Source organism: Monodon monoceros, unplaced genomic scaffold (assembly GCF_005190385.1).
Source record: "Monodon monoceros isolate NGI ecotype Baffin Bay Population unplaced genomic scaffold, NGI_Narwhal_1 Super_Scaffold_9, whole genome shotgun sequence".
NCBI classification, from domain to species: Eukaryota; Metazoa; Chordata; class Mammalia; order Artiodactyla; family Monodontidae; genus Monodon; species Monodon monoceros.
In genome coordinates this window covers 39902146-39918414 of record NW_021703786.1, presented here as the reverse complement: position 1 = coordinate 39918414, position 16269 = coordinate 39902146, and the positions used below count along the sequence as shown (strand labels likewise).

General features: G+C 37.9%; 1 protein-coding gene across 1 annotated transcript in view; it reads left to right on the top strand.

Moving 5' to 3' along the window:
- The window catches only part of NCOR1 (nuclear receptor corepressor 1), a 143324-nt gene that overhangs the window by 53119 nt on the left and 73936 nt on the right, over positions 1-16269 (top strand). Inside the window, 8 exon segments of the mRNA XM_029210849.1 lie at positions 3573-3629; positions 4189-4241; positions 6653-6719; positions 9025-9197; positions 10424-10514; positions 12192-12370; positions 13074-13128; positions 13813-13914. Coding sequence (XP_029066682.1) covers positions 3573-3629; positions 4189-4241; positions 6653-6719; positions 9025-9197; positions 10424-10514; positions 12192-12370; positions 13074-13128; positions 13813-13914 — 777 coding nt within the window.

Here is a 16269-nt window from a genome sequence, read left to right as displayed (position 1 = left end):
TAGTGTAGTAAATGTTCCTTGATGCCCATCAGCAGAAACGAAAGCTCCTTTTAGACCTCTTCTTGCCATTTTAGCATTTACAATTCAGTTTGTTACACATTCTGTGAAGAATAGAAGAACCAAACTTGAAATCTGTCTTAATATTAGACTTGCAATGAGGATTGTTTTTAACTCAGTAACCATAGAAATCATCTTTCAAAAAATAGGTTCTTTTTGTATCCCCTGCTGCCAGTCATCTGCCTTGGTGGTGCTTGTGCAGTAGACCCCGGATGGTAGCAGAAGCCCCCGAGGGGCGTGATGGGAGCAGGCCGCTTTCTCACCACTGACGCTTGCCTGTGTCTTCCTCCTCACCATGCTGCCTTTGTTAGACCTTCACTGCCTCTGTAGCTTTTTGTCATGAATGACCTTACCTGTTTGGACACCGAGGGCACAGAGCGATGAGGGGCAACAAGAGTACATCTCCGTCTTGTTCCTTGTTTGACAGTGGCAGATACTGGTTGGCAATTAAGCCAAATGTGGCCCAAGAGATAGGGGCCCTTGTCTCGTATGAGGCATCTTTTATTTAGAAAGTTAGTGCGAGGCAGAAAACTACCTCAAACTGACTGTTAGTTTTAAAATTGGCTTCCTGGGAGAAAAATTGCCTTGTATCACGTTTAAACTTGAGGCTAGGATTCATTTAGTCTCCACACAGACTCTTCTCCTGGACTGTTTTTAACAGTTCAATTTGCTGTTACCCTTCCCAGTTGTAGGTTCCAAAAATATTTGTAAGTGCTCTAATTTCAGCATTGTAATACGTATAGAAAAGAGGGGGTGTGCAGTGAAGCTTTCAGGAACATGTTTATATTTTGATTGAATGATTTGCAAGTTAACGAGGCACCGGAAGAAAGAAAGTGATTGACAGTGGAGAATGTACTTAGTGCCAACAACCTCTGGTCACCATGGCCATCGTCCTGGAAACTATCGATTTCTCTCTCTTTGCCACTCTGCAGACTTGGTTAATCAACGAAGAGCCTCAGTCCTGCCTCCTGGATATTGGTCTGGTCAATTGCTTCTCTCTTCCTCCTTCGCCAGTTGCTTGATTGGAGCCCTCACCTCTCATAGATGCTGAGTTTCCTTCCTTCAGTCATTTTTTTCTTTCTAATCCATCCTTCATATTTGAGCCCCCTGACGTGGTTCTTCAAATAAAATCTTTTTTTTTTTTGCGGTACGTGGGCCTCTCACCGCTGTGGCCTCTCCCGTTGCGGAGCACAGGCTCTGGACGCACAGGCTCAGCAGCCATGGCTCACGGGCCCAGCCGCTCCGCAGCATGTGGGATCCTCCCGGACCGGGGCACGAACCCGTGTCCCCTGCATCGGCAGGCGGACTCTCAACCACTGCGCCACCAGGGAAGCCCCAAATAAAACCTTTTGATGACTTCCCCCTTTCTACAGAGTAGCCCAACCTTTTCATCAGTGCTTACGTGCCTGCCTGCCTGGCTGGCCCGTGGCCCAATACTCCCTTCTTAGCCATACCCTACCAGAACAGGTGTGAATGTTCCCTTGACGTTAGTAATTTACCTCGTGATGTTTCCCCTGCCATCAGGCATCCCTGTGGTTTGCCTTTCTTGTCTGTTGAGTGCATTTGACTTCAGGACCCAGCTCAAGTATCATTTTCTCTATGAAGCCTTTCAAGACTCCTTATCTTCCTACACCAGGAAGGATATCTTATTCATTGTTTCCTTAGTGTCTCGCAGGTGCCTGGCACATAGAACATAGTCAACATATGTTTGAGGCATTAATTACTTCTATCTATAGACTTAGAATAAAATTATGTAAATGTGAAGGTTTTAAATTAATTTTTTTCTGCCAAACGATAGGTTAATCTGTTCTTAGCAGTTAAGCCAACATGAAGTCAAATATGTAATAAAATTTTGCAAAACTTAAATCTTGGGATATGCAAACACCTTAAATATTAGCCTTTAAAATTAGCCCTGAAGAGGTAAGTGCCTTTACGTAATAGGTTACCAGTAAATATTTGTCGTGATACGATTTCCCCCTTGTCTCTCAGTATTCTCTGTTACAGCCTCACTTAGCCTGCCTGTTCTTGGCATAGACTCTATGTAACGTGGAGTGCCTCAAGAAAGCAGGTTTAAACGTTGGAGAATGAAGGTCGTCTAGAGAGAATCAGCTGTAGGTGCTAGATATTCCAAATTTATCATCTGTGATTATGCTGTTTGTGTGTTATTTAACATACACCTTAAAGCTAATAAATTTTGTGATAATTACATTTTGGCTTTTTGAGATTAGAACATTGTTCTCAACTGCAGACTGTTTTGATTGTTGTAACTTGGGGGAGGGGTGGAGTGCTGCTGGCATCTAGTGGGTAGAGGCCAGGGGTCCTGCTGAATAGCCTACAGTGCCCATGACAAAGAAATGTCTGGCCCAAATGTTAATAATACCAAGGTCGACAAATCAACTTAAAACTATATACAGAAATAGCATTAGCTGTGCAAGTTCATTTTTTTTTTTATAGTTTTGTATATGATATTTTTGATAAGTTTATTTCTCATCTTAATAACTTTAAGTTTCTTGGAGTTTGGAAAGTGCGTTACAGTACTTTGAGCTTCCTTTGCTAATTAAACATAGGTCTTTTCACATAATATATGCTAAATAAATATTTGAACTATTGTAATTGATAAATGAAAAGGATAGTGTTTATTTTAAGGGAACATCTTTCTCTACACTTGGGGATACTGATTAGTTCCATTCCCATTTGTGTGTTGCATCAGAAGCCCTGGAGAGTTTCCCAGCCACAGTGCGTGGACATGGGAGTCTCTGCAGCGGGCAGTGAGCCCTTGTTGTGACTAGTGAGCATGTGCTGGGGCAAGAGAGAGATCTGAGAACCCCCGACACATTTGCTGGATGTCAAATTCCAGCTTAAACAGCTTTAGTATTGAATTTTGTTATATTTCATTTGTCTATTAAAGGTAGATTTCTGTTAGATAGATAGCACTTTGGTCTAGATGATTTTACTTCTGAAAAAGGCATGTAAAAGTATATAATTCAACATTTATTTATTACTGAATACTTTGAGTAATTCAAACTGGTTGTTTTCTCTATTGTTATTACTAAGGTTTTCTTATAATTGGAAAATATGCTCATTATAAGCTTTTCTTCAAAGAGATTGATTTGGCTTACCGTAGTAAAGATTGGCAACTTTAATGAAAAGTTAAAAACATAAAATACCATAAAGACATTGAGTTGAAGTATTAAAAATGTTTGAAGGATTCATTTCTAATAGTGAATCTCTGTTCCCTCTCCCTGGAATCTTAATATCTGTTTGTTTTTAAGAACTTACCAATTCTTTAGGTTTTGCTTTCAATACAAATGTTCAGATCTGACTGAATTTTGTGAGGGAGTTACGAAAATAAAATTAGAGAGTATTTCAGGCTATCCTATGAAAGAAGAATATTTGGAAATAAGGATAAGTTTGACTGTAGATTAGTATTTAGGTAAATATTATTAAATTGGAAGTGATTTTGCATTTAGGTAATATAATTTTTAATTATACAATATAATAATGTTTTTATCTAGAAAAAAGCAGAAGAAGCTCATAAAATATTTGAAGGTCTTGGCCCAAAAGTTGAACTGGTAAGTAAGAAATTTCTTTTTTCATGTCTAGTGCTCTTTTTGTAGCAGTTTTTCTTGGGATAAAATGGAATACAGTCATTTACTTTGGGATGAGAGTGATGTAGCTGGGCAGTAAGGGTGATAAGCTTGAAATAATGTGCACGAGCTTGGTTACCTTTGCAGAAGCATTTTCCTGATTGTGTTTTTGCCTGAGCAGCCATTTAATCACTCGGTTAGAAGGAGAAAGAATTAAGAACAGAAATAGAAAGCTCTTTGAATCATACTGTTAGGGTAATATTGGTGTTAAATCCTCCTTTGCCTTTGAGATTAAAAAAAATCTATGAATGAATTTATTATGGGGTACAGTGGATTTATGAACTTTCCTAGAGCAGTGACGTTGTTAGGAGATGGGGTGGACAGAGTTATTCAGGGAACCTGAGCCTGGAGATTTTGGTAGGGCGTCTGTTGTGTAGACCCAGTAGTACTGTACCTCGGCTACCATTGAGATAGAAATTGTGTCTTTGTCTCTTCATAGATGATGTACAACATTTTGTATATAAATGTTTGATTTATTTTATAGCCACTCTATAACCAGCCATCAGATACCAAAGTGTATCATGAGAACATCAAGACGTAAGTATTGATCATCTTTGGAGTTCTTCAGTTAAAGACCGTATATTCTATAAAGAGATCATTTTTATGTTATCTGCTGACATAGTATTATAATATAGTGTAGGTGTGTTATAATATAGTGTAGGTGTGTTTTAGATTTGTGTAATTTGCTGTCATTTTACTATATGTTATCTTCCTCTGGCTTCTTGGGGGTTGGGGTAACAGCTTTGAGTTTCCGAGGCCAAAAAATGAAATAAATTATTGCATAAAACTAGCTGGTTTTATAATCTGCTAGTAAAAAAGGTGGATACTTAACATTGAAATGGCTTACCTTGAGGCTTGAATTTTTTGCCTCCTGTTTTGTCTTTTTTTCAGTGGAGTACCTGCAAGGCGCATGATGAAGTAAGATAATGAAGCTTTTTCATTTAAGACTAGTGATGACACCGTCCCCCACCAAGCCACATCTGCCATTGCAAAGTAGAAGTGCCACGGATCATTTTATCATTATTCAAAATCCTATTCTAGGGAAATCCCTTCCATGACTCTTGCTAATGACGGTATTTGTAGACCCTTCTGCCATTTCATGTCCTGGTGCCTTGGAAGCGCTCAGCCACCTCATGTGGGTGAGGAGACTGCTCCAGGTTGTAGTTTGCTTAGCCTTGCTCATCCCAGACACCAGGCCTTTATGGATGCACATTTTGGAATGAGAAAATAAGTGAAAAGAAAACCTAATTTACTGATCTGATTGAAGTAAGAGAGGAAGCTAGATAGGTATCTTTTTTTTTATTATCATATTTTAAGAGAATTTTAGATGAATTATTCTTAGTTTGTAACAAAAATGTGATATTTCTACTTTATATGTTTTATTAAGTATAACCAGAACATTATACTTATTTACTAGTACCGTTACTAATGAGCACATTGCTATTTATATATATATATATATATATATCTCTTTTTTTTTCTTTTAAAAAATTTTCTTACTGAGAGTATGTGCAATAGTTGACTACTTTGCAGAACTGGTGGCAAATATAATTTGCATGGTAGTATGCATGATAAAAATTGAAATTTGAATAATTTTAACTTTTGTTAAGTAAGTGGTTTATAATAAAAGTCATATACCTAGAATTTTTCTGTGAGATGCTGCTATGGGCTTGACAACCCTTAGAAGTAGGTTAGGCAAAACTCATATAAAATATACCTTGTTTTGGAACTGTTTCTCTGTTTTAACATTTTTACAAAGGAGAATAGCAGATAAAATCTAGTTGGCTACTTTTAATGATTTTTTTTCCGCAAAGCTTCCGTTATGTTTGTGTTCTGTCTTTTCCCTGATATTAGCTGCAGAGCAGCCCTGATTTATTTCATATTAGCTACATTGCCTACTACAGTGCTTATCACACTGTCCTGAGATGGGGTTCTTCATTTAAATTCTTAGGAAACATTTTAAGTTATATTTATTGACTGTCATTTGCTTTTGAGTATGAGCAAACTGAATATATGGTAACGCTCCTGCTGTACATCACCTTGTGAAATACCGTTCACTCAGCTGCATGCGTCTGTATGGATCGTTCAGTAGCTATTCTGTCATCACCGTCATTTGCTTTGTATGAAATAGCAAACGTTCCTTTTAATAATTCTCTTCATCTCTTGGCCACTTTTCCGTATAGCCAGCTCCTGACTGTCCATGCTTATTTGAGTGGAGCCAGTGTCAGTGTTAGTCCTGAGTGGCAGATAATCCAAAAAATTACTCCTACTTGCCTTGGCTTTGTATTTATATTTGAATAATCAGCTTGAAATCCTTTCTGGAAGTAGGTGGGGTATAAATATTTATATCTGAGCCTGCATGTCATTGTTTTTGAAGGTTGCAGTGCTTCCAATGTGAAAAGTGAAACTATTACACTAAGTTATAAGGGAAGTCTTCCTGTCCTGTCACGTTGGCCTCCGTGGCGTCTTAGGGTGTATTGTGTTGTTTCTGTGTAAAGCAGAAGCTGCCTCTGTGTTGGTGCACTCTCACAGGAGGGAGGACAGCACATACCTGAGGGAGGAGATAACTTTACAAGCTCCGCCTTCTCTTACGCCCCCCTCCCTCCAAGAGTGTGCCAAGGTGTTTATCTCACGAGGGTTCTTAAGGAGAATCAGTAACTGTGTAATCAGAACTTGAAAATAATATTTGCCTTACAATTGAATGTAATAACTAAAAATGAACTATTTGTATTAAAGTCTTACTATAGAATGGGAGGAATTTTAGTCAGTTCTAATTATTGCAGGAGTCTTATTTTGCAGGGTGAAAAAAATAAGGGTTAACTTTGATTACATCATATATTCTTAAGTGATCTTCGCTTGTTTTTCAGTGTCTCTGAAAACAAAAAAGTGAATGCATTATTAAATTGTACTTTTTCTTAATGTCATACAACCATATTTTTCTCTTCTAGAAACCAGGTGATGAGGAAAAAACTCATTTTATTTTTTAAAAGAAGAAATCATGCAAGAAAACAAAGGGTGAGGTCCTATCCTTGTTAACTGAAATTTGTGCCACTTTCCCGTCCGCGCTTCTTCAGGCATTCGCTTTCCCATTGTAGTGAGAACCGTTCTTGATCACACATGAGAACAGGTGCTGATTTAGACAGTAACTATAGATGTGACGTAAATATAAATCTAATTCTAGCAACATTTTGATGTCATAAATCACATTTAGTATCATTATCAAATTAATTTCTTTGGTCATCTGTGTATAACATTTTCATCTAGCCAAAATAAAGAAAATGGTGAGTAGTTAAAAAAAATATGAAAGAGAAATAGGATGATCTACATTTAGTCTCTTAACCCTCAAACAAATGTGGGTAAGTTATGGTCATGCTGATAAGACATCACTGTTCTTTCTTATTAGAAACTGGGTCAGCTAAAGTTCAGCTTTTTCAAATTCACATCGTTTTTCATATTTATTATATGACTTGCAGTCTAAAAATTTTGTGGTTATAATCTTCATGGAAATTAAGTTACAGAAAATATAATGCCAGTATTCTTATTTTTATAGTGTGTTCCTACGAATTTTAGACAGACTATTAATTCATTTAAATTGTTTTTTAGTGAATAAATGATGTTCTTTGATTCACATCAGAAATGAACTTTGTACCTTGTATTTAAGGACCTGACAGTTTAATGAATTTTAAGGGTCAACAGCTTTTATTTGGTATATAACTTCTAATGTTCTAATTTGCCAGTCTAGTCCTTCAGATACTTTCTTAAATTACCGGTCTTGAATCTTTTTTTTTTTTTTTTTTTTTTGCCAAGAGCATACACATATAAATAAGAAATTAGCTAAAGTATTTTTTTCTATCTGATCATTTTGTTGTAATCATGGTGTAATTGCTAAATTTGCTATCTGGAGACACAAACACAGAAGCATGGACTTTGTTTTCATACTTCACAGGGTATTTAGTTATGAAGTTTATATGTTCATTGATTTGCTTAATAAATATTTATTGGCTATTTCCTTTGTCCCATGTATTCTACAAAGGGAGCGGGCAGCCACGTGGTTTTAGCCCTTAGGGAGCCTAAGGAGTAAGGGGGTAGATGAGGCTGCAGGCGATTACAGTGTTGTGGTCTTACGATGGCACAGGATGTACAGATGACCATGAGAGCATGTAAGGGGACAGCTGGCGCAGATATGAATCATGAGGGGTGTTGCACAGGAAAACCAGTCCTCTGCAGACTTTCACAAGCAGTGGGAGCAGCTCACGGGAAGGTCTGGGAAGTGGAGGGAGTGTGGCAGGTTGGAGAGGGCTGGGCTTGGACTGAGCTGGGAGGGTGGTGAGGAGTGAGGCTGTGCAGGGAAGCCAGGGCCGGGTTGTGCACAGATCCTGAGGGCAGCTTATAAGTGTTTGAGCTGAGGAAGTGAAATGTTGAGCTCTGTGTTTTAAGAAGTTGCATCTGGTTATGCCATTCAGGGTGCATGGGAGTCATTTAGGAAGGAGGCCGTTGCTTGAATCCAGATGAGACCGAGGGGTCGGCATAGAGCTGAGCGCAGGTGGAGGCCCAGGAGTAGACAGGCTATGAGGAGACGGGGCATGGGGAAGGCAGTGCTTTCCCCTCGCGGCCGCTTCCTGGGGCTGACCGTGTGGCAGGCCCTTTCGTTGTCTCACACCCACGGTCTGGGGCTTGTAGTGCACGGTTCTTTTTTTCTTCTTCTCTGTTTAAAAAATGAGATCATACATTATTCTTTCCTCTAAAAGCATTTGCTCTCGATTTCATGTAGTTTACTGCATTTCTTTTTATCATAAAGAACAACCAATTTCTGCCTTTTCCAGACTGTCAAAAATGTTCATTATATGGCATTATTTGTAGTAAGAAAAAACTGCGAGTAACCAAAACGTCCAGCAGTAGAGGGATGGTTTAAGTGTGAGTGTTTTCTCTGGCCTATTGGAAGGATAACAACAAAATGTTAATCCGCTTGCCTTTGGGATTATGAACTATTTACATGTTTCTATTTCTCATTTTCCATTTTTTTTGACAGTGAAGATGTAAATGTTATCAGAGTGGCTCATCATTTAGTTTGTTAATTTGTGTAGTCTTATATTAACTAAAAAATCCAGCCACGATAGGCTCTATGTGTTGATCTTTCCTAGAAAACAGCTCCCTTTCTTTCTCTTCTTTCAGATCAAGGACAGCTTTTCATTCACAGTTGAGTCATAGGCCACATGTACTTCTGACTTAGCCTTAAGAAGTAACCTTTACTTTAAAGTATTAGGTTTGTCAGAATCACAGAGTTTAGTTTAATTATTAATTTGCTACGGGTATTTAATAGGAGCAAAAAATCTGCCAACGTTATGATCAGCTCATGGAGGCATGGGAGAAAAAAGTGGACAGAATAGAAAATAATCCTCGGAGGAAAGCTAAAGAAAGCAAAACAAGGGAGTATTATGAAAAGCAGTTTCCAGAAATTCGAAAACAAAGAGAACAGCAAGAACGGTTTCAGCGGTAAGTGGTTTGATGTTTAATGGCTATGCTGTTTTCCTTTGAATCATACTTTTGATCCTTCACAATATTTATTGTTACCTGAATCTAATCATTAAGAAAGTTCATAAAGAAATTTTATTATGTTTTTCCTCTTTTTTTTTTTCAATGGAAGTATAGTTGATTTACAGTGTTGTGTTAATTTCTGCTATATAGCAAAGTGATTCAGTTATATATATATATATATATATATATATACACACATTCTTTTTAATATTCTTTTCCACTATGGTTTATCACAGGATATTGAATACAGTTCCCTGTGCTATACAGTAGGGCCTTGTTTATCCATTCTATATATAATAGTTTGCATCTGCTAATCCCAAACTCCCAATCCATCCCTCCCCTGCCCCTTGGCGACCACAAGTCTGTTCTCTGTGTCTGTGAGTCTAAGAACTTTTATTTTGAATATAAAACTTCATTATCAGCTAACAGTGTTTATGCCTTAGTGAATCTAATATTAATTTTTCATATTTAATCATGCTGTTGAATCTAAATTTAAGTGAATATTTTGAAATTAATTCTTCAGTTCTTGAAAACGCTCATTCCTTTGGAAATGACAGTAAGAATAGACTTGCATGTCTCACAGTTCTTCGTCACCTCCCAACATGATCAAAACTCTTAAATTGATTGCTAATTGAGAAATTCTTTGTTATTGGTATGTAGTTTCTGATTTCTTTTTACTTTTAGAGAACAAGTACTTTTGCAAAGGTAGAAGCTTTAGTTTTCTTCTCCACTGTCTCATGAAAGCCCCGTTAATCACAATTAAGTTTTTGTCAGGGATGATGATTGTGTTTTTTTCCCATCCCTTTAAAAATGTTTTGTGTATTTTTCTAAGTCTGCTATCCTGTTCTCTGGAAGGCAGACAAAAGATTGCTATTTGAGATGAAAATGACACCAATAACTGTAGTTTTCCAGAAGTTTCCTGTAAACAGTTCTGCCATGGGAACTTAGACATGTAACCTTTAAAAAGAAATCTTACCATTTAAATTGTTACTAATTTTATAGATAAATGGCTTAAACATGTTACTTAAAAGTAGTTTCTCAGTAGCGTTTTAGGTTTCTTCTCTGACTTCTAGTTGATTAAAAAGTCCCATTCAGAAAAGAAATCGACGTAAAAGTAATCTAACTGATATGTCTTCTTTATGAAAGGCCTTTAAATATATCTAAAATTTCTCCCTCATATTTAGAGTTGGGCAGAGGGGAGCTGGTCTTTCAGCCACCATTGCTAGGAGTGAACATGAGATTTCTGAAATTATTGATGGGCTCTCTGAACAGGAGGTAAGACAGTTAATTGATTTAATTCAAGTTAATTGATTAATTATTCAGGCATTTTAGCCTCATACCCCATAAACTAAGGGTTTATTTGTATATAACTGAGGGAACACTTATGGCGTTTGAATTGTTCCAAAGTTTGTGGCCAACCATCGAAGGTTTGAAACAAGGCCGCCCTATGATCATATTGCCATTTTTACGAAGACGGCTTTGGGAGCAGGGAGGCCTGGAAAGAGGTGAGGAGGCTGTTATGATAAAAATAAGGACGTGAGTCAGGGCGACAGTGGTAGAAATGTGTAGGAAGGGCCTGGTGGAGAGATTTGTAGAAGGCAGAGTAGACAGGACAAGTGTGGGATGAGAAAGAAGAGCAGGTTAGAGGACTGAGCTGCTGGTGCCGTTTCCTAAAAGAACAAAGGAGCATGTACTTTGCAGGTGTTTGTATGTTGGGTTGTGGACCTGAGGTTCGGGGGGATGTCCGGAGTGTGATCTCTAGCCAGCTGAGATGTGATCTGATATTAATAAATCAGTTCTGAATAAGAATAAATTTCTGTTCCTAACAGTGAATCTTTGTAGCTGTTTTCAAACTTATCTCTGAAGGTCAGTCCAAAAACCATATATTGAGTTTTGCTAGTTTTGTTTTTATAATATGGCTTTTAAAAAACCTCATCTCTAAATTCCGAAAGTCATGCTTATTTGAACATCGTGGTCCTCTTAAGTAATGAAGACAATTATTATATTGCTATACATTTCAGAATTTGTGGCCATAATCTCTGCAGTGATGACTAACTCTGTGTGAAATTTCTTTATTCACTTTTTGACTGATTCTGTAAGGGGGGCATCTGTGAACAGCCAAAACTAGTATCAGGTGAGGGGATTTCAAGCTAATGTGTCTGTCCCAAACCACACTTTGGTGTTCAGACTGATCGAGAGTACCCATAAAATTAGAACCTTTGTAAGGACTTTACCCTAAGGCAATGTCCGCTTCTAGGAGAAGAGTTTCAGGAAAAAAACCTAGCCTTGTATTGAGGTCAGTACTTATACTTTTTGGTAAAAGTTTTCTCATGGAAGTTTGTGCTTATAAACTTACGGAATTAAACTGTGGGAAAAATAAATTGTATAACTGTAACCTAGTTTTAGTTGAAATTCTAAGGATAATAGTCTTAAATTTGCAGTGGAAAGATTATGTAAGATTAGCAAGAAGTGTTTAATACTTAAGTAAGTTTAGTTAATTTAAAATCAATGACCTTAAGATTTCGGTTCCTGTCTGCTTATTTTTCTATTTTATTATTCTTTAAAATGATGTTAAGACTTTTTTAAATGAGGCAATATTAATGTTAGTAAGTGCTTCATAAGATCATTACTTCAGTGACCTGACATTACTGTGTGTCCTTTAGGTCTAAGATTCATTATTTGAAGTATCAGCTTCCTTTAAGGAAAGAACTCTTCTCAAATTGTAGTAGTGGATTATAAAAAAATAATACCTGTAGTCTCTGCCTCTGTTATTCATGCAATGAGTATTTATTAGATAATATGTATAATTACTGTATGTTAGATGTTATGGTACTACTGCTGTTGTCATTAAAGTACATATGTGGTGTTTCACTGTCGATGAAGACAGTTGGTCTGTGGCCCTTTTTAAGTTTTCTTCTCTGTAAATTGCATTTTTTTTCTTTTTTTTTTCAGAATAATGAGAAACAAATGCGACAGCTCTCTGTGATCCCACCTATGATGTTTGATGCAGAACAGAGAAGGGTCAAGTTCATTAACATGAATGGGCTTATGGAGGACCCTATGAAGATTTATAAAGATAGGCAGTTCATGAATGTTTGGACTGACCATGAGAAGGAGATCTTTAAGGACAAGTAATTTAAATTTTAAATTACTCTCTAATAGAAGCTTACAGGGCTTCCCTGGTGGCGCAGTGGTTGGGAGTCCGCCTGCTGATGCAGGGGACACGGGTTCGTGCCCCTGTCCAGGAGGATCCCACATGCCACGGAGCGGCTGGCCCCGTGGGCCATGGCCACTGGGCCTGCGTGTCCGGAGCCTGTGCTCCACAGCGGGAGAGGCCACAACAGTGAGAGGCCCACGTACCGCAAAAAAAAAAAAAAAAAAAAAAAAGAAGAAGCTTACATAAGTTAGCGAAAAGTATTGGCATTTACTTGTAAATTGAACTGTTTCCCCCAAAACTTGACCCCATTTTGGCATTTGAGTGGGTACTGTGGAAGTCAGAAAAGACAGATTTGATATGACCTTCCTGTAAGTTTATGGGTGGGAATGTAGGTCCCAGGTAAGAACAGGGTTGTGGAGTCATTTTAAGAGTGGTACCCAAACCTGGGCGGTGTCCTATTCACTGGGGGGTGCATTTTAAAGTTACAGATTTCTGTGCTCTACTGTATTCCAATCCAGTCAGTTCCTGGCGGACGGTGCCCAGGAATCTGTGCCCTTTAAGAGGACATTAGCATTTAGGAGTCGCTAGAAATGAGTCTACATTATATTTCTATTCCCAAGGGCTTCCCCCTCTTTTTAAGTTGTTAAAATGTGTGTGTGTGTTTTTCTTTTACTCAGGTTTATCCAGCATCCAAAAAACTTTGGACTAATTGCATCTTACTTGGAAAGGAAGGTAAGAAATGGTTTGCACTGAGAATGTCTGTAGGTTTGTGATGGTTGCTGCTTTGAAGCTTTTGTGCCTAGTACACAGAAGTAGTTAAATAGAAATATAAGTAGTTAAGTAGAATTTTTGCAAAGGGCTTGATACAGAAAAGATTCTCATGGGAATAGTATAGTGATATTTACAATTATATGATGACCAATTCTAAGCACAGAACACAGACTAATTTTCATGGTTAATCAAAAATGACCTGATATTATATTTCCGTAAAAAAACATAGGTTACAATGTTTTTTGAACCTCATTAAACTTCTAATTAAAATTTCAGAGTCCTGATTTTTCCTGAAATTTTTTCACAGTGGATTGGATGTTGGGTTTGTGAGCAAAGTGAGACATTTTGAACATTTACGTATATAGAGGAAGAAAGAGAATTTAGTTACTCGTAAAGAAGAAAGTGCTTGAATGTTTCTGATAGTTCCTGGTATCTTTTACATAATTTGTATTAAGACAGCTATAATTATCCATCAAGATATAGTACACACTATATATATGTATTTTTGCCTTAAAAAGCTAGCCATTTGTGGTTTTCCTCATTTTATACTTTGAGAACACTAGAGATTTTCCTTGAAAGTGTTACTTGATACTTTTAAAAAATTTTATTTCATTGGATCCTCAAAAATAATTTTTTTTTTGGTAGAGTGTTCCTGATTGTGTTTTATATTACTACTTAACCAAGAAAAATGAGAATTATAAAGCCCTAGTAAGAAGGAACTATGGAAAACGCAGAGGAAGAAACCAGGTATGTTTCATTATTGTATGAAACAATTTCAGGGTTGGTGGAAATATGAAGATGAAAAATTTTATAATAGGAGACTTATATGTAGTAAGGTGTACTTTAGGAATTGACATTTCTATTAAATTAATTAGAATGTTATGAGCATGTTTTTATTATTTTGAATATATATTTAATGTGTTATATTTTCTACTTTGAATGCATTTTAAGTTTCTAGTATAACAAAATTAATGAGAAGTTTTATATTTTCATGCTGTCGAAATTGTGCATGTCAGAGTTAACAATAATAATGTAATTAAATATGAGAACTGTGACAGCCTATTAAATATACCACCTTTACCAGTCCTTTTGTCTGTGGAGGGGACAGGTAGAGTAAGGGAGAGAAGTGAGAAGTACAGCATGGTGACTAGAGTACAGGGTTGTTTACTGAAATACCTGGGACCTGATTGTGTTTCAGGTTAACTTTATTTCTGGGGTTAAAGCACTTGACCTCAAAAGATTGTTTTTAATGCAGTGCAGTATGTGTTTTCACAGTCGCAGTTCAGTACTTTAGAAACTCTTTTCCTTCAAGTAGCTGATCAGCCGCCGTCACAGCTCCCGTCTGTTCTTCCTGTGCGCCCCACACCCTGAGACCGCTTGCAGGATGCGTGGCACGTGTGGGCGTGGACGGCTGCTGCCATCTTCAGCATTCCTGACGCTCTTCTGGTTCCCTCACACAGTCCCCCGCCTTCCCTTCCCTGGTCACCCCGGTCGCCAGATACAGGTTCTCTCATGATGTGTGGTCATTGTTTCTCCAAAACAATGCCACCTGACAAGATGTGATGACACACTCATCAGAAGCAGTATTTCTTGGTCAAAAAAAAGTATAGAGTGTTTCACGAGTCAACTGTGTAAAACCCTGCTAGAGGTCAGGTGAGCTGCGGTGGGTGGGTGAGGGGCCAGGACTAAGACCGTAGTGAGCGAGGGGCACGGGGTGCGGGGCGACACGCTGCAGAGCACAGGTGTCCCCTTGTTTGTAAGGTTTGCTTAGAGAGGGCGCCGAGGAACGGTGGCGGGGCTGCTGGGAATCAGAAGGGAGGGAAGGGCCTGCTGGTGCAGCAGCCAGTGTTGCAGAGACAGAGCAGTGGCTGCAGAGCTCCAGGAAGGGCTAACCAACTATCTGAATGGCAGGTTGGACATTGGCGGTGATGTGGGAAACTCTGTTGCACCAGAGGAGTCAGGGCATCTCCCCACTTCCCACAGAGAAAGTGGAGTCAGGGTCCATTAGCCAGAGATGGTAGAGCCCACCAGCATCTTAAACAAGTTTCAGCTACTAATTTTTTTTTTTAATTGATTCTTCCAATCCAAGAACATGGTATATCTCTCCATCTGTTTGTATCATCTTTAATTTCTTTTATCAGTATCTTACAGTTTTCTGCATACAGGTCTTTTGTCTCCTTAGGTAGATTTATCCCTAGGTATTTTATTCTTTTTGGTGCAGTGGTAAAGGGGAGTGTTTCCTTAATTCCTCTTTCAGATTTTTCATCATTAGTGTATAGGAATGCAAGAGATTTCTGTGCATTAATTTGTATCCTGCAGCTTTACCAAATTCATTGACTAGCTTTAGTAGTTTTCTGGTGGCATCTTTAGGATTCTCAATGTATCTGCAAACAGTGACAGTTTTACTTATTCTTTTCCAATTTGTATTCCTTTTATTTCTTTTTCTTCTCTGATTGCCAAGGTTAGGACTTCCAAAACTATGTTGAATAATAGTGGTGAGAGTGGACATCCTTGTCTTGTTCCTGATCTTAGAGGAAATGCTTTCAGCTTTTCACCATTGAGAATGATGTTTGCTGTGGGTTTGTCCTATATGACCTTTATTATGTTGAGGTAGGTTCCCTCTATGCCCACTTTCTGGAGAGTTTTCATCATAAATGGGTGTTGAATTTTGTCGAAAGCTTTTTCTGCATCTATTGAGATGATCATACGGTTTTTCTTCTTCAGTTTGTTAATATGGTGTATCACATTGATTGATTTGCATATATTGAAGAATCCTTGCATATCTGGGATAAATCCCACTTGATCATGGTGTATGATCCTGTTAATGTGTTGTTGGATTCTGTTTGCTAGTATTTTGTTGAGGATTTTTGCCTCTATATTCATCAGTGATATTGGTCTGTAATTTTCTGTTTTTGTAGTATCTTTGTCTGGTTTTGGTATCAGGGTGATGGTGGCCTCATAGAATGAGTTTGGGAGTGTTCCTTCCTCTGCAATTTTTTGGAAGAGTTTGAGAAGGATGGGTGTTAGCTCTTCTCTAAATGTTTGGTAGAATTCACCCGTGAAGCCATCTGGTCCTGGACTTTTGTTTGTTGGAAGATTTTT